Below are 23,224 nucleotides of genomic sequence, written 5' to 3' on the forward strand. Positions count from 1 at the left end.
ATACTGTAGTCCATAAAGGGTACAACAGCATTATGTCTAAAAAATGTATATACCCTAATTAAAAAATACTTTATTGCTAAAAATGCTACCAATTATCTGAGCCTTTAGCCAGTGGAAATCTCTTCGCTGGTGGAAGGTCTCGCCTCGATGTTGATGGCTGCTGACTGATCAGGGTGGTGGTAGCTGAAGGTCAGGGTGGCTGTGGCAATTTCTTAAAATAAGACAACATGAAGTTTGCTGCATCAGTTGACACTCCTTTTCATCAAAGATTTCTCTGTAGCACGCGACGCTGTTTGATAGCATTTTACCAACAGTAGAAAATCTTTCAAAATTGGAGTCAATTCTCTCAAACTTTGCCACTGCTTTATCAACTAAGTATACGGAATATTCTAAATCCTTGTTGTCATTTCAACAGTGTTCACAGCATCTTCACTAGAAGTCGATTCCATCTCAAAAAACTGCTTTCTTTGCTCATCCATAAGACACAACTCCTAATCCATTCCAGTCTTCTCATGAGATTGAAGCAGTTTAGTAGCATCTTCAGGCCTGCTTCTTATTCTAGCTCTCTTGCTGTTTCCGCCACACCTGCATTTCCTTCCTCCCCTGAAGTCTTGAACCCCTCAAAGCCATCCATCAGGGTTTGAATGGGCTTCTTCCAAACTCCTGTTGTGTTGATATGTTGACCTCCTCCAATGAATCACAAATGTTCTTAATGGCATCTAGAATGGTGAGTCCTTTTTAGTTTTTATTTTTTTAAATTTTTTAATTTTTTTTGAGATAGAGTTTTGCTCTTGTTGCCCAGGCTGGTGTGCAATGGCATGATCTCAGCTCACTGCGGCAACCTCCGCCTCCTGGGTTAAAGCGATTCTCCTACCTCAGTCCCAGGAGTAGCTGGGGTTATAGGCATGTACCACCACACCCAGCTAATTTTTGTACTTTCAGTAGAGATGGGGTTTCATCAGGTGGGCCAGGCTAGTGTTGAACTCCTGACCTCAGGTGATCTGCCTGCCTTAGTCTCCCAAAGTGCTGGGATTGTAGGCCTGAGTCTTTAGGAGGTTTTTAATGGATTTTTGCCCACATCCGTCAGAGGAATCATGATCTATGGCAGTTACAGCCTTATAAAATGTATTTGTGGGGTTTTTTTGTATTTTTTTTTTTTTTTTCATTTTCTGTTTTTGAGATGGAGTCTCGCTCTGTTGCCCAGGCTGGAATGCTGTGGCATGATCATGGCTCAGTGTAACCTCCACCTCCCGAGTTCAAGTGATTCTTGTGCCTCAGCCTCCAAAGTAGCTGGGATTATAGGCATCTGCCAATCCGGCTAATTTTTGTGTTTTAGAGACAGGATGTCATCATGTTGGCCAGGCTGGTCTCAAACTTCTGACCTCAAGTGATCCACTTACCTCGGCCTCCCAAAGTGCTGAGATTATAGGCGTGAGCCCCTGTGCCCAGCCATAAAATGTGTTTCTTAAATAGTAAGACTTGAAAGACAAGATGACTCCTTGATCCATGGGCTACAGAATGGATGTTGTGTTAGCAGGCATGAAAACAACGTTAATATCCTTGTATATCTCCATCAGAGCTCTTGGGTAACCCGGTGCATTATCCATGAGCAGTAATATGTTGAAAGGAATCTTTTCTCCTGAGCAGTATATCTCAACAGTGGGCTTAAAATATTCAGTAAACCATGCTGCAAACAGATGTGCTGTGATCCAGGCTTTGTTGCTCCATTTATAAAACACAAGCAGAGTAGATTTAGCATAATTTATAAGGGCCCTAGGATTTTCAGAATGTTAAGTGAACATTGGCTTCAGGTTAAAATCACCAGCGACATTAGCTTCTAAGAAGAGAGACAGCCTGTCCTTTGAAGCTTTGAAGGAATTAACTTCTCTTTAGCTATGAATGTCTAAGATGGCATCTTCTTGCAATAGGCGGCTATTTTGTCTACATTGAAAATCTGTTGTTTAGTGTAGCCAGCCCCATCAATGATCTTAGCTAGATCTTCTGGATAACTTGCTGCAGATTCTTCATCAGCATTTTCTTCATTTGCACTTTTATGTTCTTTTTGAGGTTTCTTTTCTTAAACTTCATGAACTAATCTCTGCTATCTTCCAATTTTTCTTCTGCAACTTCCTTGCCTCTCTCAGCCTTCATAGAATTGAAGAAAGTTAGGGTCTTGCTCCAGATTATGCTTTGGCTTAAGAGAATGTTGAGGCTGGTTTGATCTTCTTTTCAGACTACTCAAACTTTCTCCCTACCAGCTTTTCTTGGTAAGGCTGTTTTACTTTCTTATCACTCAAGTGTTCACCAGAGTAGCGCTTTTAATTTCCTTCAGGAACTTCTCCTTTGCATTCACAACTTGGCTAACTGGCACAGAAGTTTCAGCTTTGGCCTGTCTTGGCTTTCAACCCACCTTCCTTATCACTAAATGTAATAATTTCTAGTATTTGATTTACAGTGAGAGACATGTGACTCTTCCTTTCACTTGAACACTTAGAGGCCATTGTAGGGTATGAGGAGAGAGAGAGCAGCCAGTCGGAGGAGCAGTCAGAACACACACAATATTTATTATTAAATTTGCTATTTATTTATTTATTTATTGAGACAAAATCTCATGCTGTCGCCCAGGCTGGAGTGCAATGGCGTGATCTCGGCTCACTGCAACCTCCGCCTCCTGGGTTCAAGCGATTCTCCTGCCTCAGCACCCCCCAGTAGCTGGGATTATAGGCGCGTGCCACCGTGCCCACCTAATTTTTGAATTTTTAGTAGAACAAGGGTTTTACCATGTTGGCCAGGCTGATCTCGAACTCCTGACCTCAGGTGATCCACCTGCCTCAGCCTCCCAAAGTGTTGGGATTACAGGTGTGAGCCACTGCGCCCGGCCCAAATTTGCTATTCTATATGGATGCGGTTTGTGGCACTGCAAAACAGTGGCAGTAGTAACATATCAAAGATCACTGGTCACAGATCTCCATGACAGATATAAATAACAACTACGAAAAATTTTAAGTTGGAAACGTTGACATATTGTGAGAATTACCAAAATGTGACACAGAAACATGAAGGGAGTTTATGCTGTTGGAAAAATGATGTTGAGAAATAGACCTGCTGGATGTCAGGTTGCCGCAAGCCTTCAGTTTGTAAAAAATCACATAGTGCAAGTCAACAAAACAAGGTATGCCTGTATATAAAACATGCAGAGTGCTTGGCAGGGTGCCTGGCACAGAGCTTTTATCTTTATGAATAATTTCATGAAGTTTTAATTAGACAACATGAATATATGTGTGTGTGTGTGTATATATATATATATATATTTTTTTCCACTTCATTTTTCTTTTTTAAAATTTTCTTGTAGAGATGGGGGTCTCACTTTGTTGCCCAGGCGGGTCTCAAACTCCTGGCTTGGATCAATCCTCTTGTCTCGGCCTTCCAAAGTGTTGGGATTGCAGACATGAGCCGCTGCCCAGCCTGTTTTTATACATGGTTTCATGCATCTATGTGCTCTTCTTCTTTGCTTTTTAAAAGTGACCTCATACTATTTTGCAGTTAATATTCCGTAATTCATCTAACCATTCCTTAATTCTTGTGTATTTCCCTGTCGCAAAACAAAATGCTGCTGTAAATACCTGCAAGCAGCTTCGTTTCTTCTGGAGTGAAATTCTTAAGTCAAAATCTGTGAATTTTAAAAAATGAGCTCCAGTGCGTATGGGCGGACTGTCTTTCTAAGAGGATTAATCATATATCCAAAGTAGTCCAAAATGTTCATAAAGTGTTATGTGAGGTTTATTTTTTCTGCAACCTTATAAATATTGGTTTATAATTTTTTGGTAATAGTATTAAGTGCCACCTCATTGGTTAAAATGTTTAACCTTGTTGCATTTCCTCATTTACTAGTTACTTAACTATTTCTTTTTTATTGTATCTCTTTTCATAGTATTTGATCATTTGTCCTTCAAAGATTTAGAAGTTTATTTTAGAGGTTTATATAAGCTCTTAATATATTCTAGGTACAGTTTTTAAAAATTGTAGTAAAAAACACACCACACGAAATTTACCATTTAAACCATTTTTAGGTGTGTAATTCGGTGGCATTAAGTACAATCACAATGTTGGGTAACTGTCACCACCAGTGTCCATTTCCAGAACTTTTTCATCATCCCAATGGATTCTCTGTATCCATTAAACAATAACATTTCCCCCCAACCTGCCTACCCCTCTCCCGCAGCCCATGGTGACCCCTAATCTCCTGTCTGTTTCTGTATTTTCTTATTCTAGATACCTCATATAAGTGGATTAACGTGTCCTTTTATGTCTGGCTTATTTCACTTAGCGTGGTGTTTTCAAGATTCATCCATGTTGTAGCATGTATCAGAATTTCCTTCCTTTTTAAGGCTGAATAATATTTGATTGCATATACATACCATATTTTGTTTCTCCATTCATCTGTAGATGAACATTTGGATCATTTCCACCTTTTGGCTATTGGAATAATGCAGCTGAGAACTTGGCTGTACAAGTATCTGAGCCCAAGCTTTCAGTTCTTTTGGTTGTATACCTAGGAGTGGAATTACTATGGTAATTCTATATTTAACATGTCATGCCCATTAGGATGTCATTTTTTACTGTGATTTTATTTAGTGTTGATCACTTTTCACATTCTTACATAGGGTGAGAATTTGTTTCTTGTTTTGAGTAAGTCCCATATGATTTTTATTACTGATGTGTTATCATATTTTCTTTAACGTATGGAAGAGCTAGTTTTGCCTTTTTTTTTCCCTCCATGATGTTCTTTGATCGTTCATACATTTTCAAAACAAATTTCAGACTTTGAATTCTTTGAAGCACAGTGGGATGTAAGTAGGAATCGTGTTCATCTGTATATAAACTGGGGAAGGATTTTACCTTCCCATCAATCAGGTAACCCAGTATGGCTTTGTCCATTTTTAAGTTTTGCTCCTTTTCCAAAACCCCATGTAATATAACTGCTTTTCTTTATATGAGCTTCAGTCATCCCATGCCGTGCTAATTACAAAATCTTGGTCCGGTTTTGGTTGCTCTCGTGAAGAGCTGACTGATCAGCTGCCTTGGCAGTGCAGTTGCTTGTGTTTCATGGGTGAAAGACACCAACTGCTTTACCGTGGCCCACACGTTATGAGCTGATCTTCAGTAGAAAGAGCTTCTGTTGTTATTGGTGCTGGCTTTCTACGTGCTTGAGTGCAGGGCTGAAAAATCCTGAGTGTCCACTACAAGCTTGTGATATACCATACACACCGGGCTGGCAGTGTCTCTAGGATTAAGCAAAAGAATTTCCAATTCCTGATCTTTTTTTGGGCTGTGACTAGAGTGTGTCTCAGTCCTGAATGAATATGTGATTCATAAAGTTAGAATGTTTAACCAACATCACAGAGGGAACCTTGTGAAATACCCAGAGTTATAGAAAGCAGAGGCCATGCAACTGCCATCTTACTGCTTACCATTTGGTACCCCCACTTTCCCTCCTTGGTACCCCACTTTCCCTCCCATTTGGGAAACATCAAAGCCATCTTCGCTCCCCACGCCCACTGTTTTTACTTCGTGGTGTTCTGGTTTGAGTACTGGTTCTGCTACTTGCTGACTGCACGCGCCTCTCTGAGTGGTCCCTCTGTGAGCCTCAGTTTTGTCTGCAGTGAAATGGGAATAATAATATCTTCCTCATAAGGGCATTGGGAGGATCAGTGAGCTAATAAAAGTGAACTTGCTAAAGGCAATGCAGGATCCTGGGTTGGATCTTGGAACAGAAAGAAAACATGAGTGCAAAAGCTGGTGAAATCCAAATAAAGTCTGAACTTTAGTTAATAGTAGTATACTAATTATTATTTTAGCGTTGGCAAATATGCCATGATTCTATAAGACAGTATTATTAAGAGAAACTGGTTGAAGGCATACTATCTTTTCAGATTTTCTGAAAATAATATCCAACTTAGTGTAAAATAAAACAAAAAGTACCTGTTTGTGTGTGCTTTTTTTTTTTAGAGGGAGTCTCGCTCTGTCACCCAGGCTGGAGTACAGGAGTACAATGGCATGCTCTCAGCTCACTGCAACCTCCCCATTCCCAGGCTCAAGCGATTCTCCTGCCTCAGCCTCCCGAGTAGTGGGGACTATAGGCACGTGCCACCATACCCAGCTAATTTTTTGTATTTTTAATAGTGACAGGGTTTTGCCATGTTGTCCAGGCTGGTCTTAAACTCCTGACCTTAAGTGATCCCCCTGCCTCTGCCTCCCAAAGTGCTGGGATTATAGGGGTGAACCACTGTGTCCAACCTAATTTTTGTAGAGATGGGGTTTTGCCATGTTGATCAAGCTGGTCTTGAACTCCTGGCCTCAAATGATCTGCCTGCCTTGGCCTCCCAAAGTACTGGGATTGTGGTTGTGAGCCATTGTGCCCAGCTTAATTTTTGTATTTTTAGTAGACACGGGGTTTCACCATGTTGGTCACGCTGGTCTCGAACCTCTGACTTCAGGTGATCTGCCTGCCTCAGCCTCCCAAAGTGTTGGGATTACAGACGTGAGCCACTGTGCCCAGCCAAAAGAACCTGTTTTGTAAATGATAGTGTTATACAAATGTCAAGTGGTTTTATTTTGCATATCTTTCTTTTATTTTTTATTTTTTAATTTTTAATTTTTTTAATTATTATTTATTTATTTATTTATTTTTTCCGAGATGGAGTCTTGCCTGTCACCCAGGCTGGAGTGTAGTGGCATGATCTCAGCTCACTGGATCCTCCGCCTCCTAGGTTCAAGCAATTCTCCTGCCTCAGCCTCCCAAGTAGCAGGGATTACAGGTGCCCACCACCACACCTGGCTAATTTTTGTATTTTTAGTAGAGATGGGGTTTCACCATGTTGGCCAGGCTGGTCTCGAACTCCTGATCTCGTGATCCACCTGGCTTGGCCTCCCAGTAGTTTTTAATTTTTTTTTTTGTATTTTTTGTCTTTTCTTTTCCCTTTAAGACTCTTCTATCCAATCAAGTATCTTTCCTTTGCTAGATTATTGGGGTTATTGAACAAGTATTTCTTGAACAAATATTTAGCAAATGTTAAGCACTACAGACAATGGGAAGCAATATAAGAGAAGGTCTCTGCCCTATGATCTCGTTCGGGAAAAGTTGAAATCACACCTCAGCAAAGTCAAAACAGCACATGTCACAGGGGCTTGTGTGGCTGAGGAGCTGAGGCCACAGGTACTGTAGGCTTCACAGTGTGGAATGCTCTCCCTGGGCTGCAGGGGTGGGGAGGGCGTCCAGGGAAGATGGCTGATGTGGGCAAAGAGACGAAGCAAGAACACAGGAGACAGAGAGTAGAAGTAGTGAAAAATGCGGGAAACAAATCTGCCCTGGCTCTCAAGATGGGTGCAGTCCTTTTGGGGAGATACGGTTGTACCTCAAATAATTAGGATTAAAAGTTAGAGAACATTGGCTATACTGAATAGAGTTAAAAGGTAATACAGCAGACTGGGTGTGGTGGCTCATGCCTGTACTCCTGGAATTTTGGGAGGCTGAGACTGGCAGATCACTTGAGGTCAGGAGTTCAAGACCTGCCTGGCCAACATAGTAAAACCCCATATCTACTAAAAATACAAAAATTAGCCAGGCATGGTGGCACACGTTTGTAATCCCAGCTACTTGGGAGGCTGAAGCAGGAGGATCGCTTGAACCTGGGAGGTGGAGGTTGTAGTGAGCCAAGATCATGTCACTGCACTCCAGCCTGGATGGCAGAGTGAGACTCCGTCTCAAAAAAAAAAAAAAAAAAAAAGTACAGTAATTCTATAAGGCATGATGGACTTGTAACTTCTTGTCTTTGACAATCCAGCTTTTCTATTTGAAGCCCCATTGGGGTTGAGTATGGTACTCTGTCACTGGTTGACTAGCGTGACGCTGAGCCAGTAATGCGTTGTTAGAACTTAATTTCTCCTGACTAGGAGCTGTGATGGGGTGGATTGACTTCTGAGGTTCTTTCAGGCTCTCGTGTTCTAAGCATGCACACACACACACACACACACACACACACACACACACACACACACACACACTCTCTTTGAGAGCAGAAGAGGGGTACTCATGATATTCATGGGCACAGAAGGCTTGTCTATGCTAGGATATCTAGCCTTCATATTTCTCTGTTTCCAAATCTGAACTCAAGGTGTAGCACAAACTTTTTTTCCTGCTTTTATTTTAAGTTCCGGGGTACATCTACAGGATGTGCAGGTTGGTTACATCGGTAAATGACTACCATGGTGTTTACTGCGCAGATCAACCCATCACCTAGGTATTAAGCCCAGCATTGGTTAGCCATTCTTCCTGATGCTCTCCCTCCCTGCACCCCGACCCCGCACAAACTCCTCAACAGAAGAGCTACTATGGGTGAGCTAGGGTGAGTCACAGGCTCTTGGTTAGGCCTGTGGACATGTACAGCCCTGGAGGGAACCCTTCTAACTAGATTTGCAGCTGCATGAACAGTCAGATCCAATTAGTGGTCATTGGGGGATCTCCTCCCCTGGCATGCCATGGGGGCTCTGCTTTTGTTCTTTTCATGGTCAACTATTTCATAATAATTATTTTTAATAATAGTACATATATGTTACTAAAACTTTTAAAAAATAAAAGCTTAAACAGTATAAAGAATGTCTTTTTCCTATTCTGCTAACCTTCAGTTTCCTACCCCAAGGCCCACTGTTGTGTTTCTTGTGGTTCTTTCAAAGATTCTTGGAATATACAAGTATATGTATATCTATTCCTTGAAAAAACACACACGTGTGTATGCACACAAACTCACAAATGATAGCACATGTATACATTGTTCTGCACTTTCTCATTTAGTAATTATCTTAGAATTTTCCCACGGTATTTGAAGCTAACTTGAAGAGCTTCGTTCACCTCCACTTTCCCCAGTAAGTCCAACCAAGGATGGGGACAATTTTAGGATCAAAAAGAATATTAGGCTGGGTACAGTGGCTCACTCCTGTGATCCCAACACTTCAGGAGGCTGATGTGGGAGGATTGCTTGAGCTCAGGAGTTTGAGACCAGCCTGGGCAACATAGTAAGACCCTGTCTCTACAAAAAATTAAAACAAAAATTAGCCAGGCATGGTGGCATGAGCCTGTAGTTCCAGCTGCTTGAGAGGCTGAGGCAAGGGCATTGCTTGAGCCTAGGAGGTCAAGGCTGCACTGAGCCATAATTGCACCACTGCACTCCAGCCTGAGTGACAGGGCAAGACCCTGTCTTAAAACAAAACAAAACAAAACAACAACAACAAAAAACACAATGGATTGAAATATTTTACAACATATTTAAATCCAGTGCCTCATAAAGATTCTTAAAATGAAACCTCATTGTTCATTTTTTGAGGATGCAAGAAAATAAACTCATTCTAAAAACTGGTAAACAAAGGGAAAGAAGCAAGTATTTCTCCTGCCTTTTCTTTACAAACTGAACCTCTAGGTAGCCAAATAGTTGATAAGGGGAGATTTCTCTTTATAGAAGTATTATTAGCTAATAAATGAAGAAGGTGTGGTAGAATTAGAATATTACTATTTCACAGTCTTCTGTGAATTATTTAATTATTTAAGCCTATTTCTGGACTTCCTTATTAATTGACACACCTATTCATGCATCAGTACCACATTGCTTTAATTGTTGTAGCTTTGTAGTATGTTTTAATACTTTAGAAACTCCCCCTACCCACACAAACACACACGCACACACACACACACACACCACTTTTTTACAAACTCCCCCTACACACACACCACTCTTCTTCTTTAGAATGTTCATGGCTATTCTTGTGTATTTAGTTTTCCTAATAAAGTTTAGAATAAATTCATCTAGCTCTGAAAAAAGTCATGGTATTTTTTAAAAAATTGAGTAAAATGTGTAGATGTGCATAAAGTGAATTGCCATCTGTTGTGTTTTACTGGCTTGCCTGAGATAGAATAGAAATATGAATATCAAGCCTTGCATTTCTGTTAGGGAAACATTAATTGCACAAGATTTTTTTAGTCATTTATTAAACAACTAATTTAGCCTGTGTGAAAGGCAATATTTTATATACTTGAGAGAAAACAAGTGAATAAATCGTAGGCAATTTCTAGCATCAGCCTCCTACCCATTTGTTAAGATCTAGCTTGGCGTCCATCACATCATATGAAGAAATTTGACTTTCAGCTGATCACCAGTCCCATGTGTGCCAGTAGGATCATGTGGTCGCTAAGAGTTATTATAATCTTTGGTTGAATTAGAGGATGTGCAGAGAGGGAGAGTGACAAGTGGTTTAGGCTCTGGAGGCAGACAGCATGGTGTGAATTAGGTGCTATATGACCTTGAGAGGTGTTGTAACCTCTTTGAGACTTAGTTTCCTTAAGTGTTAAGTGGGGATATCAATTGTAACTAACTTGTGGGGTTGCGTGTGAGGCCTAAATGAGATAATCCAAAGGGCTTTGCACCTTGCCTGCACATTCTGGTGTTCTGGAAATGTTACCTGGTATTTAAGTTGGTAATCTGACTCTGCTGGCCTCATGGTATCTGATTTATTATGTTCAGTTCCTGATACGATTATCTAGAAGAGGCAGTAGACGATATCTAGAAGAGGGCAGCCACATGATCGGGAAAGGGGGGCTGCCTAGAAACACTGAAGAAATGGTAGGCCTCTTTACTAGAAATGAGAATACTAACATGAAACAGTGGCCATTCATTGGTTGATTGATTGATGGGTCTCACCCTGTCACCTAGGCTGGGGTGCAGTGGTGCAACCATGGCTCACTTCAGCCTCCACCTCCTCAGCTCCAGTGATTCTCCCTCAGCCTCCTGAGTAGCTGGGACCACGGGTGGGCACCACCGTGCCCAACTACTCTTTTAAATTATTTGTAGAGATGAGTCCTCACTAGGTTGCCCAGGCTGATCTGGAACTACTGGGTCAAGCAATCCTCCTGCTTCAGGCTCCCAAAGTGCTGGAATTAGAGGCAAAGTATCTACGTGTCTGCCTTAGATACTTTGAATTGCTTTGGAGATAGAGATGGGGAGACTCAGACCAGGTAATACAATCAGCCTCATATGAAGAGGAAAAAAAAACAAAAAACTTTCTGGGCCGGGTCCTCTGGTTCATGCCTGTAATCCCAGCACTTTGGGAGGCTGAAGTGAACATATCACTTGAGGTGAGGAGTTTGAGACCAGCCTGGCCAACATGGTGAAACCCTGTCTCTACTAAAAATACAAAAATTAGCCGGGTGTGGTGGCGCACACCTGTAATCCTAGCTACTTGGGAGACTGAGGAATGAGAATTGCTTGAACCCTAGAGGCAGAGGTTGCAGTGAGCCAAGATGGCGCCATTCCACTTCACCTTGGGTGACAGAGCGAGACTCTGTCTCAAAACAAAACAACCCCCACCAACTTTCTGGCAAGTACATCTGTTCAACAATGGGATGATTCTGTAGTGAGCTCTCTGTGAGAAATGTTCAAGAAGAATCTGGATAGCCACTTGTTAGGGATACAACAAAAAGAATTTCTGCATTAGGAAGATGAGGCTAAGTGATGACTAAGGCGTTTACCTATGAAATTCTAGTCTACATGTACACATATGCAATCACATGTATGGAAAATTCTCTGCATATAGCTTATCACTTCCAAATAACCACAGTTCTTTGAAACCTTATTTGATCCTTTTTTGAGTTAGAGGATATTGCAGTGCACCTTGGGGTCCTTGTGAACATAAGTGATCATCAAAGAAGTGAAGAGATGGTGAAATAGGGAGACGTGGAGACTAGTGTGTTTCACGTCTGTCTCATTGTCTGTTGTCTCAGAGAGAAGACCCTTAGCTGTGAGCCATTCTTGCTTCCTACTTTGAGCCTGAGCCTTTAAAAGAATGAGCACATTATTGGAAGTTTTCTGCCTCTTCAGTGTGTATGAGCTTTTTGAAAGAAGGTGCTAGTCTTGTCTAGCAAGCAAATGACAAATTTAAAGAAAAGGGCGTGACCCTATAAACTTGGCCTTGCTGCATTTAGCCCCAACACTTTTTTTTTTTTTTTTTTGAGACAGAGTTTTGCTGTCAGGCCAATTTTTTTTTGCCAGGCTGGAGTGCAGTGGCATAGTCTTGGCTCACTGCAACCTCTGCCTCCCAGGTTCAAGCAATTCTCCTGCCTCAGCCTCCCAAGTAGCTGGGATTATAGGCATGCACCATCATGCCCAGCTAATTTTTGTATTTTAGCGGAGACAGGGTTTTGCCATGTTGTCCGGGTGGGTCTCGAACTCCTGACCTCAGGCGATCCACCCCCCTCAGCCTCCCAAAGTGCTGGGGTTATAGGTGTGAGCCACCGAGTCCAGCCCCAACACATTCCTGTGATGTTCATCTGTCCTGCTACTCTTTTGTTGCAGTAAATGTAGATATAACCATAGTATGTTAGAAAAACTTGATAAAGTTATGTAAAAAAGGTAGTGTTAATATATTTATTTCAGATTCATCCTGATTTCCTTTGGACAGGCATTAATGACTTGACTGTACTTTCCAAAGTCATGTTTTGTAAAACTTTTTGCTCTCGCCCAATACATGTAGGATAACATTATAGATACCGTGTTAGCCTATTAAGTGAAAAACCTAGCAAGTATAAATAAAATTCTCATTCTTAGTTGATCTTTAAAGTATGATTTGTGCATCTTCAGTGAATGACGAACCCGCAACAGCCACAGATCCCGAAGAGCCTTCCGTTGTTGGTGTGACGTCTCCACCTGCTGCACCCGTGAGTGTGACCCCGAATCCCAACACGACTTCTCTCCCTGCCCCAGCCACACCGGCTGAAGGAGAGGAACCCAGCACTTCGGGTACACAGCAGCTCCCAGCGGCTGCCCAGGCCCCCGACGCTCTGCCCGCCGGGTGAGTAGCCTTCTGTCCCATAAAGATCTCTCCTCCCCAAAGACTGAGGCTCCTTTACGGGGGCAGAAACAACGTGGTTATTTATTACCTAGTGGCTAGTAGCCTCTGGGGAGGCTGCTGTGCGTTGAAGCAAGGGAGGTGTGGAAGAACTGCTTGTTCTACATAAATCTTAAAAAGAATCTCAGTTGCCTGGGGCAGAATCAATGCTACCTTGTACCGTGACTTGAAATGAACAGCTTGACTCAAAGAGTGTGGCTTTTATGGAACAAGGAGCTCATTTTGCTTTCCTGAATCATTGGAGGGTGTTCACCTAGATACTGCCTAGAAAACAGCTTTTCTCTCTTGAATTTTATCTTATCAGCCCATGCAGGAGTTGGGCTTTAGGCTGTGAATATTGCTGTATGTTATTCTCATAACCGGGACTTCAGTTAACATAAGCTACAAGTTTTCTTGCCATCTTTTTTTTTTTGAGATGGAGTCTTAATCTGTCACCTAGGCTGGAGTGCAATGGCATGATCTCGGCTCACTGCAACCTCTGCCTCCTGGGTTCAAGTGATTTTCCTGCCTCAGCCTCCTGAGTAGCTAGGGCTATAGGCGCACACCACCACGCTGGCTTATTGTTTTGTATTTTTAGTGGAAATAGGGTTTTGCCATGTTGGCCAGGCTGGTCTGGAACTCCTGACCTCATGTCATCCACCTGCCTCGGCCTCCCAAAGTGCTGGGATTACAGGCATGAGCCACCACACCCGGCCCTCTTGCCATCCTTTAGTTTAATCAGGTGGCGTGGTGGCTCATGTGCCAATCAATTCCAATGCTTTGGGAGGCTAGCGTCGGAGGATCACTTAAGGCTGGGAGTTTGAGACCAGCCTGGGCAATATAGTGATATCCTGCCCCCCCCCCTGCCCCCCCCAAATGTGGGCACAGTGACCTGTGCTTGTAGGCATAGCTACTGGGGAGGCCAAGATGGGAGGATTGCTTGAGCCAGGAGTTAGAGGCAGCAGTGAGCTATGATCACGCCACTGTACCCCAGCCTGGACTACAGAGCGAGACCCCTGTCTCAAAAATAAAAATTAAATAAATCTGACAGCAGAGACCTTGGATGATAAGAAGATGGACCCTGTAAGCCAAAGGGAAGGTCGAGTTTGGTTATATCGTGAGTGGAGATTATAAGCATGGACCTGGGAATCAAATAGCTCTGGGTTTGAAATCCCCCCACCATGTGACCTTGGCCAAATTACTTAGCCTCTTGGTAAGGCGGAGATAATCATCATACATATCTCCCCAGGAAGTTAAGGGACTCAAATAAGATGGTGAGCATGAAGCCCTCACTGACTGGCGGGTGTTACACCTGGTAAGTGATATGTTTCAAGTGGTTGTGAAGGGGCCCTAAAGGAAGGGAATGCTTCTGAACCAGGAGGTGAAGCCCTTTCCCAGCAGCTCTGATCACGGTTGGGACCAGCTCCCACTGTCCCTCCTGGTTATCAGTTTGGTGCAGAGGAAACCCGCATCTGTGTCACTCTAGTTGCTGGTGATCTGGCTGACGATGACTTGGCAGTGTGTGTCCTGTGAATTCTTGTAATTCATGAAGGAAAAAGGAAGGGTATAAGGCCTCTTACTTGACTACAAGGTGTTGTATTATTCTTTTTTTCCCCCTCCCTTATCCCATCTCCTTATTCTATTATTCTTAAGCCACTTTCTTTGTTGTTGTTGCTGTTGTTGTTTGAGACACCGTCTCACTCTGTTGCCCAGGCTGGAGTGCAATAGTACAATCTTGGCTTGCTGCAGCCTTGACCTCCTGAGCTCAAGCGATTCTCTCACCTCAGCCTCCCAAGTAGCTGGGACTATAGGCCTGCACCACCACACCCGGATAATTTTTGTTATTATTATTATGATTTTTTTTTTTGTAGAGACAAGATTTCGCCATGTTGCCCAGGCTGGCTTAAGCCACTTTCAAAAACCCAATTGTCAAAACAAAAATCCTTTACCTGAAGGCATATGTGACCTTTACCAAATACATATTGTTTTCCTAGCATGCACCACGCTACCTAACTCCGTCTCTTCAGAAAGTCCTGTTCAACATTCCTTCGTACCTCAAACCTGGAGAGAATTGGCAGGATTGAGAGGCAGCTCTGAGACGTTTTTTGTGAGGTTTTTGATTTTAGTGAAGGTTAAAGTGAAAAGCTCACTAATCAATTGCTTTGTGTCCAGCTACTCCCTACAGAGATATTTCTCTTTCGTATGTGGTAAGGAATACTAGAAAGACCTTTGTTTGGTTTATAATTTGAAGCCTGTATGTTATAATTTGGGGGGAACAGCGCAGAATCATGTTGGCAGAAAGGAGAGAAAATGGCCGCCTGTGTCCCCAGTGAGCTGTTTGTTTTCTTTCCGCTGAGCGAATGCCTGGAAGGCCGGCCTCACTCCTGTGTCAGTCACAGGCAATTAGGGCTAATGGCTCAACATGTCTTTATGTAGGGCGTGTGTGAGGGTTACTGTTCTCGGGGATTGGGCACTTCCTGTTTCCAGGCAGCTGGAAAACTCCAGGCTCTGAAAACGCTCTTTATTCTAAGTCTGGCAGATCCAGCAGCCCAGGGAAGCCGATTCCCCTCCCTCATCCTGCCAGAGGCTGAAACATGTTTCTGAGGTGGAGCCTGAACAGCATCTTCTCCTTGGGGCATTTAGAACGTGATGAGGCCCACGTGTGGGCCTGGGGAGGCTGCTCCCCACTTGAACATCTACGATGGCCCAGAGAAGGGTGTCGGAGACCCAGTTTTCCAGCCCAGATGGCTTCCACGCGCCCTTCTAAATGACTAGGAGGGCTTTGAGGGCTGACTCAGGGCCTGGAGATCATCAGCCACCTACCTGGAGACTGACTAGCACTGCTGAGTGTCTAAGAGGGAGCACGGCAGGCTTTTGGTTGGCTGATGGAAGCCAGAGAGAGCACGATTTCTGCCAGCGATCCTTCCAGTTCATAGGCCTGCCAGCCCCACCCCAGCTGACTTAAAAGTTTAGGAGATCCAGGCAAGGCAGGTTATTAACTTACTCCTGGTGTTCAGAGTCAGGGAACCAATGAGAGAATGAAATCTGTCATTTCTAATTCCAATACCAACAAAGGGTGTATTGTGGCGCAGGGATTGGAGTGCCATTTCATAGGAACTGCATCTTCTCGAGTTTGCAGAATGCCTTTATCTTTTATGAGGATATATAAATGCAGCGTCTGAATTGAGTATCTACTAGTGCCTAAGGTCTATATTCGAGGTTTTACACTGTCCATTCTTTCATTAGACAAATATCTGTTACTATGTAAGAGACGGCAGGTCCGGTGCCACGTGGCTATTTCAACCCAACAGAACTCATCATCTTACCTATCCCATCCGGGCTAGAACCTGGTCCTCCTCCTGGGAATGGTGCCACCATCTGCCCAGGTGACCTTCAAGCCATACATCTTTCCCCGTCCCTGACATCCATTCAGTCATCAAGCCCTGCCTCTGGGCCTCCAGACTGTGCTGTCTCAGCTTCCCATACTGATCCTGCTTTGCGTGTATCACAGGTGTAATTTGCATGCAATTTATTGAGTGACCATCTCCTCCACCACACTCTAGGTGCCACACGGGCAGGGACTGTGTCTTTCTTATTTGCCTCTGCATGTCCGGCACCTAGCACATATGTACCTAGCCTGGCACATAGTGGGACTCCAGGAAATAGTTAAATGAAACAATGATTCTCTCTTTTTATTTAAAATTTTATTTTACGATTTTTTTTTTATGATGCTTTAAGTTCTGGGGTACATGTGCAGAACGTGCAGTTTTGTTATGTAGGTATACATGTGCCGTGGTGGTTTGCTGTACCCATCAACCCATCATCTACATTAGGTGTTTCTCCTAATGCTATCCCTCTCCTAGCCCCGAATCCCTGACAGGCCCCGGTGTGTGATGTTCCCCTCCCTGTGTCCATGTGTTCTCATTGAAACAATGATTCTCTTTAACAACTCTTACATCTGCCCACTTGGCCACATGCTTTTGCAGTATTCCAGACCAAATTACCATGATCTGTCACTCAAGTGACTGTTTTTACCCTTTCCCAATCTATTTTAACTTTTCTTTTTTTGAGACATGGTCTCACTCCGTCACCCAGGCTGGAATGCAGTTTTGCAATCTTGGCTCACCGCAGCCTCAGCCTCACGGGCTCAAGTGATCCTCCCACCTCAGCCTCCTGAGTAGCTGGGACTACAGGCGCCTGCCACCACACCCAGCTAATTTTGTTTATTTTCATAGAGACAAGGTCTTGCTATGTTTCCAAGGCTGATCTCAAACACCTAGGCTCAAGCAATCCTCCTGCCTTGGCCTTCCAAAGTGCTGGGATTATAGGCATGAGCCACTGTGCCCTGCCCTGTTTTAACTTCTAAAAATAAAGCTCTGATCATGACCTTTCACCACTTGGAATGCTCCAGTGGCTTCATATTGTCTTTGTGAATAAATTCCCAAATCCTTAAGAAGGCCTAAAAAGGCCTATGTAATATGACCCCACCTACCCCTCAAGCCTTCGGTGGAATCCACTCCACATCTCTGCCTAAGCCATGATAACTTAACTTTAATTTGACAAATGCATCACCCTCTTTCCGGACTTAGGGCCCTCCCCTGTGCTGGTCGCTCTTTTTGAAACCTTCCTTGCCATCTTGTCCATTAATTCCTATACATCCTCAAGTGTCAACTTAAATCAGTAAATCCTCTGGGACTCCCTCCCTGACTCCTGGCAGACAAGAGGAAGTGTGTCCTTCCTCTGTCACTCTTCTCACACCCGTCATTGCTTGTTCTCTGCCTGTCTGCTGTTCTTGGCTCTGCACACCAAGGTGGCCAGGAGCCTGGCACAGAGTAGGCCCCCAAGACTTGTTTGTAATGAATGGATGAATACTTTTAAATGCCATCTTTTTTTTTTTTTCTTTCCTTCACCTAGATGAATGTGTTTTGCTTCTTTGATGCCTCAAAGAAAGAACAGCTATGACAGCAATATTGCATTTTCTTCCCAAGGGCAAGAAAGTTGAGCCTAATGCTGTCATTCACTGGGTTGACTGGCTTTGGGTTCAAATATGCATCTCTTGTAGTTCAGAATACTATTTTTTTTTTTTTTTTTGAGACAGAGTGTTACTCTGTTGTCCAGGCTCCGTCTTCCAGGTTCAAACGATTGTCATGCCTCAGCCTCCCAAGTAGCTGGGAGTACAGGCATGCACCACCACGCCTGGCTAATTTTTTGTAGTTTTTGGTAGAGCCAGGGTTTCACCATGTTGGCCAGGCTGTGCTCAAACTCCTGACCTCAAGTGATCCACCCGCCTGGACCTCCCAAAATGCTGGGATTACAGGAGTGAGCCACTGCACCCAGCCCTCAGAATGCTCTTCTCTGTTCATAAAGGATCACATTTCCCACACTGGCAGATACTGTGCAGCACGCTCCTCTTCACTGAGGCATTTGAGCTAAGCTTGATTGCTTTCTGGGCCCTCCAGGGGACTCTGTCTTTCTAACTTTATCTTCTCAACTCATCCAGTTTCCCTTACTGAGTGACAGGAGCAAGGTTCTCTTGAGGATCTCATGGCTCTATTTTTCAGGTTACTGCCTTTTTTTTTTTTTTTTTTTTTTTAATTGAGATGGGGTCTTGCTCTGTCACCCAGGCTGGAGTACAGTGGCATGATCATGGCTCATGGCAGCCTCAAATTCCCAGGCTCAAGTAATCCTCCTGCCTCGGCCTCCTGAGTAGCTGGGACTATAGGTGCATGCCACTATACTCAGCTATTTTTTTTTTTTTTTTAGTAGAGTGAGGGTCTTACTCTGTTGCCCATGTGGATCTCAAACTCCTGGGCTCAAGCGATCTTCCCGCCTTGGCCTCCCAAAGTGCTGGGATTCCAGGCATGAGCCACTGCGCCTAGCTGCGTTGTTTTTTTGAAATATGCAGCAGATGAGACTTTGGCCATACGTGGTTACACGCATCAGAACATTTTAAGAACTGAAGGCTGCTGAAACCTGGGCTGCAGAGGTCCAAATACAGCACTCCGCATCCCTTTTTCTCTGTCCCCATCTGTAAGCCCTCCTGCTTTCCATAACTTTTAAATTAACTAGCATAAAAGAAGCCAACTGGAGGGGTATGAAGTTTTCAGGCTGCAAATGTCTATGAAAGGAGGGGTGCCAGGAAGGTTTGGGGGGGCCTGGTGAGATAGTGGTTCAGGTCGTGGGCAACGGGAAGCGAGGCTGCTTTGGTCTGTGGGCCCTGTATCTGTTTTTTTCTCAGTGCTTAGCCCACTTTGGGGATCCAACGCTCATTATCAATGAGCCAACTGTGTGTACATGGCTTAGATAAACTCCAAGCGCGTCCCTTACAGTCTTTGCAGCTCCCTCGGTCCCACACACACAGAGGCACATTATTTTGCCCTGGCAGCCAGCACGCCACTGTGGTTTCTTACATAACGGAGGGCGTTGTGTTTGGACTGCCGACTTACCTCAGCTCTGCCATTTCACACCATGCTTTTTCTCCCGCAGCCATTGGCTGCCCCGTCTGCTTCCTGCCTCCGAGTGGAATTAATTGAGGAGCGATGTTTTCTAGATCTTTCGGATTTGCCATCTCCTCTACCCCCCTGCCCAATTATGGATATCCAGAGGCACTCTCTTGAGATGGCCCTTAAGACACTATCAAGGACGATAGCCTTGTAAGAGTTCTTGGATGTTTGTTTGCGGGGACACTCTAAGAGATGTTGGAATTTGGAACTTCTCTGCTAAGTTATAAACCAGGCGCTGCCATTGAATTTCGTTCCAAACTCAACTTCAGCACTAGCCAAAGAGCCTTACCCAAGAAGTTTTAAAGCTGCACTTCTCAAAACTATTTGTGAGAAAACGGTCCTTTTTGGTTGTTGTTTTGTTTTAATTTATTTTAAAATATTCTGTCTATGGTGAATCCTTTTATTCTATACTCTGCTCAATGAGACAAATCTGTTGAGCACATATGTGCATATTACAGTAATGTCAGATTGGCACAAAAGTTCCTAAAGTGGGCCAGGCATGGTGGCTTATGCCTGTAATCTCAGCACTGTGGGAGGCCGAGTCAGGAGGATTGGTTGAGTCCAGGAGTTTGAGACCAGCCTGGGCAACTTAGCAAGATTTTGTCTCTACAAAAAATACAAACAAAAATATCAGCTGTGTGCACCTGTGTTCCTAGCTACTCTGGAGGCTGAGGCAGGAGGATTGCATAAGTCCCGGAGGTCGAGGCTGTAGTGAGCTGTGTTCAAGTCACTGCCCTTCAGCCTGGATGACTGAGTGAGACCCTGTCTCAGTTAAAAGAAAAAAAGTTTCTAAGTGCTTAGAAACTTCAGTACTTTTCTGGTCACAGAATAGTAACAGTTTGGGCTGTGGACCATTCTTTGAGTAGCTTCAGATTAAAGAATTACACTGCGAGCATCTGTACCTTTCCTCCAGTTTGTTTCTTTGCTTAGTGTGGTTTAGTTCATGACTCTGCAGGGATTATTACATGCTTAGGTCACATGGAATAGTGCATGTTTCTGGCTTCCTCATCACCGTCTCAGAACTTAAACTCTTATTTCCAAATATTCTACTGTTGTCGGAGGCTGGGCCATGATATGTTTTCACCTTACGTGTATGTATTCACGCGTAATTACTCATTTTCATATCTACTGCACCTTCTTTCCTTTTTTTGGAGACAGGGTCTCATTTTGTCACCCAGGCTGGAGCAGAGTGGCGTGATCATAGCTCACTGCAGCCTCAACTTCCTTAGCTCAAGCAATCCTCCTGCCTCAGCCTCCCAAGTAGCTGGGACTACAGGCGTGCACCACCATACCCTGCTAATTTTTGTACTTTTTGTAGAGACAAGGTCTTGCTGTGTTACCCAGGCTGGTCTCCAACTCCTGGAGGCTCAAGAGATCCTCCTATCTTGGCCTACCAAAGTGCTGGGATTACAGGTGTGAACCACCGCTACACTTTCTTGAGAGCTTCTCAAGAGCAAGGAATATTGTGTCCGTCTTTGTGTTCCCTGCACCCAGCACACAACCTGGCTTCCAAGGAGAGGGAGTGATGTGTTACATGAGTGGGAAAATGATACCATATTCTCAGTGGCCCTTAAAATTTTTTAAAGTTTCTTTTTGATCTTATTATAAAAGCCCATTGATGGAAAATTAGAAAAAAATAGGAGGCAGGAGAAGAACAATACCTAGTAACAACAGTTAACAAACACCCACCCAGATCTGACCATTGGTATTTCTTTTGCACCTTGTGTGTATTTTTTTTTTTAAACACTAACTACAGCTATTGTGTATCATGTGTTTCTAACGTACTGGGGACTGCACAGTTTCCTACGTGGATTATTTCATGCAGTCTTCCCTCTGTGAGAGAGCTACCTTTATCCTCATCTTGCAAGTGAGGAGAACTTAAGCAATTTGCCAGGCACCACATATACAGATACACATATAACACACATCTACCAAAATGTGATAATCTTCCAATATATGCTTTTAAAATTCATTTGTTTTTATTGTAAAATATTGTAAGCATGCAGATACAAATGGAGAAGAATGTAAGAAATACTTGTGGCTTACCATCTTTAGCTCTGTGCTGCATTTGCTACAGGTCTCCCCGTTTTTTTGTTTGTTTGTTTTGTTTTTGAGACAGAATCTCTGTCACCCAGGCTGGAATGCAGAGGCGTGGTCTCAGCTTACTGCAGCCTTTACTTTCCAGGCTCAGGTGATCCTCTCACTTCAGCCTCTCGAGTACCTGAGACCACAGGCACATCCTACCATGCCAGGCTAATTTTTGTAATTTTTGTAGAGGTGGGGTTTTACTGTGTTGCTCAGGCTGGTCTCGAACTCCTGGGCTCAAGTGATCTGCTCCCCTAAACCTCCCAAAGTGCTGGGATTACAGGCGTGAGTCACCGTGCCCAGCCCCTGAAGAGGTCTTTTAACCACCTCTTTTTAACCCCTTGATGTGTAAGATGTTACCAGTACAGCTGAAGGTTCCGTGAACTCTCTAATCTCATTCCCTGTATACAGTGATAGATGGGACTTGGGACATGCATTTAAACTGCTATACGGTATTCTGTTAATGAACAGATAAAAATTTACCCATTTACTTGTTTCTTGACAGCTATAAACAATGGCTGCAGTAGGCTGGGCACAGTGGCTCACACCTGTACTCCCAGCACTTTGGGAGGCTGAGGTGGGCAGATCAGAAGGTCAGGAGTTCGAGACCAGCCTGGCCAATATGGTGAAACCCCATCTCTACTAAAAATGCAAAAATTAGCCGGGTGTGGTGGCGCACGCCTGTAGTCCAAGCTACTCAGGAGACTGAGGCAGAAGAATGGCTTGAACCCAGGAGGAAGAGGTTATAGTGAGCCGAGATTATGCCACTGCACTCCAGCCTGGGTGACAGAGCGAGTCTCCATCTCAAAACAAAAAAACAAAAATCAAAACAAAACAAGCACAATGAAACAGTGGCTGCAGTAAAGTTTTCCTGTGTATGCCTTTTTGTGTACATAGTTTTTTCTTTTTCTTTTTCTGTTTTTTTTTTTGAGACGGAGTCTTGCTCTGTTTCCCCAGGCTGGAGTGTGCAGTGGCACAATCTCAGCTCACTGCAACCTCCGCCTCCCAAGTTCAAGCGATTCTCCTGCCTCAGCCTCCCAAGTAGCTGGGATTACAGGCGCCCGCCACCATGCCTGGCTAGTTTTTGTTTTTTTAGTAGAGACACGGTTTTGCCATGTTAGCCAGGGTGGTCTCGAACTCCCAACCTCAGGTGATCTGCCCACCTCAGCCTTCCAAAGTGCTAGGATTACAGCTGTGAGCCACTGCACCTGGCCAGTTATTTCTTAAAGGTTTGTACAGTAACTGGAATTTCTGCATTATAGGAAATGAAGATCTTCAACTGTAGTAGATATTATCAAATTGCCTGAGTCACCTAACCAATTCGCACTCCTGTGAACATGCGTAAGCATTCCTGCTAAAACTTAGTGTTGTCAGATTTGTTTCATGTGGGCCAGTCTAATGGGCATGAATGGTACCTCTTTGAGGATTCAGTTTGAAGTTCCCTGATTACTATTGAGATTGAACCTTTTTTCACGTGTTTTTATTAGGTTCTTTGGTTTCTTCTTTTGTAAATTGCCTATTTATTTTTGTCCATTTTTAAAATTTGTATATATATTTATTTTTAATCTGCAGGATTCTTTTTTGTTGTTGTTTTTGTTTTATTTGACATGGAGTTTCACTCTTGTTGCCCAGGTTGGAGTGCAATGACGCAATCTTGGCTCACCGCAACCTCTGCCTCCTGGGTGCAAGCAATTCTCCTGCCTCAG

The 23,224-nt window shown here is 43.6% G+C and overlaps 1 protein-coding gene across 3 annotated transcripts in view; it reads left to right on the top strand.

Moving 5' to 3' along the window:
* The window catches only part of WWP2 (WW domain containing E3 ubiquitin protein ligase 2), a 122,049-nt gene that overhangs the window by 55,544 nt on the left and 43,281 nt on the right, over positions 1-23,224 (top strand). The window contains exon 5 of one of the 3 annotated variants that reach the window (XM_011961549.1): positions 12,684-12,894. Coding sequence is in view for 2 of the 3 variants with exons in the window: in XM_011961534.1 (XP_011816924.1) it covers positions 19,522-19,583 (62 nt within the window). In the remaining variant the exon portion in view is untranslated. Of the gene's footprint in view, positions 1-12,683; positions 12,895-15,453; positions 15,536-19,401; positions 19,584-23,224 lie in introns of those variants that run through there. The other 2 variants (XM_011961541.1, XM_011961534.1) reach the window with 2 other exon arrangements.

The sequence above is a fragment of the Colobus angolensis genome, unplaced genomic scaffold (assembly GCF_000951035.1).
Source record: "Colobus angolensis palliatus isolate OR3802 unplaced genomic scaffold, Cang.pa_1.0 Scaffold116, whole genome shotgun sequence".
NCBI classification, from domain to species: domain Eukaryota; kingdom Metazoa; phylum Chordata; class Mammalia; order Primates; family Cercopithecidae; genus Colobus; species Colobus angolensis.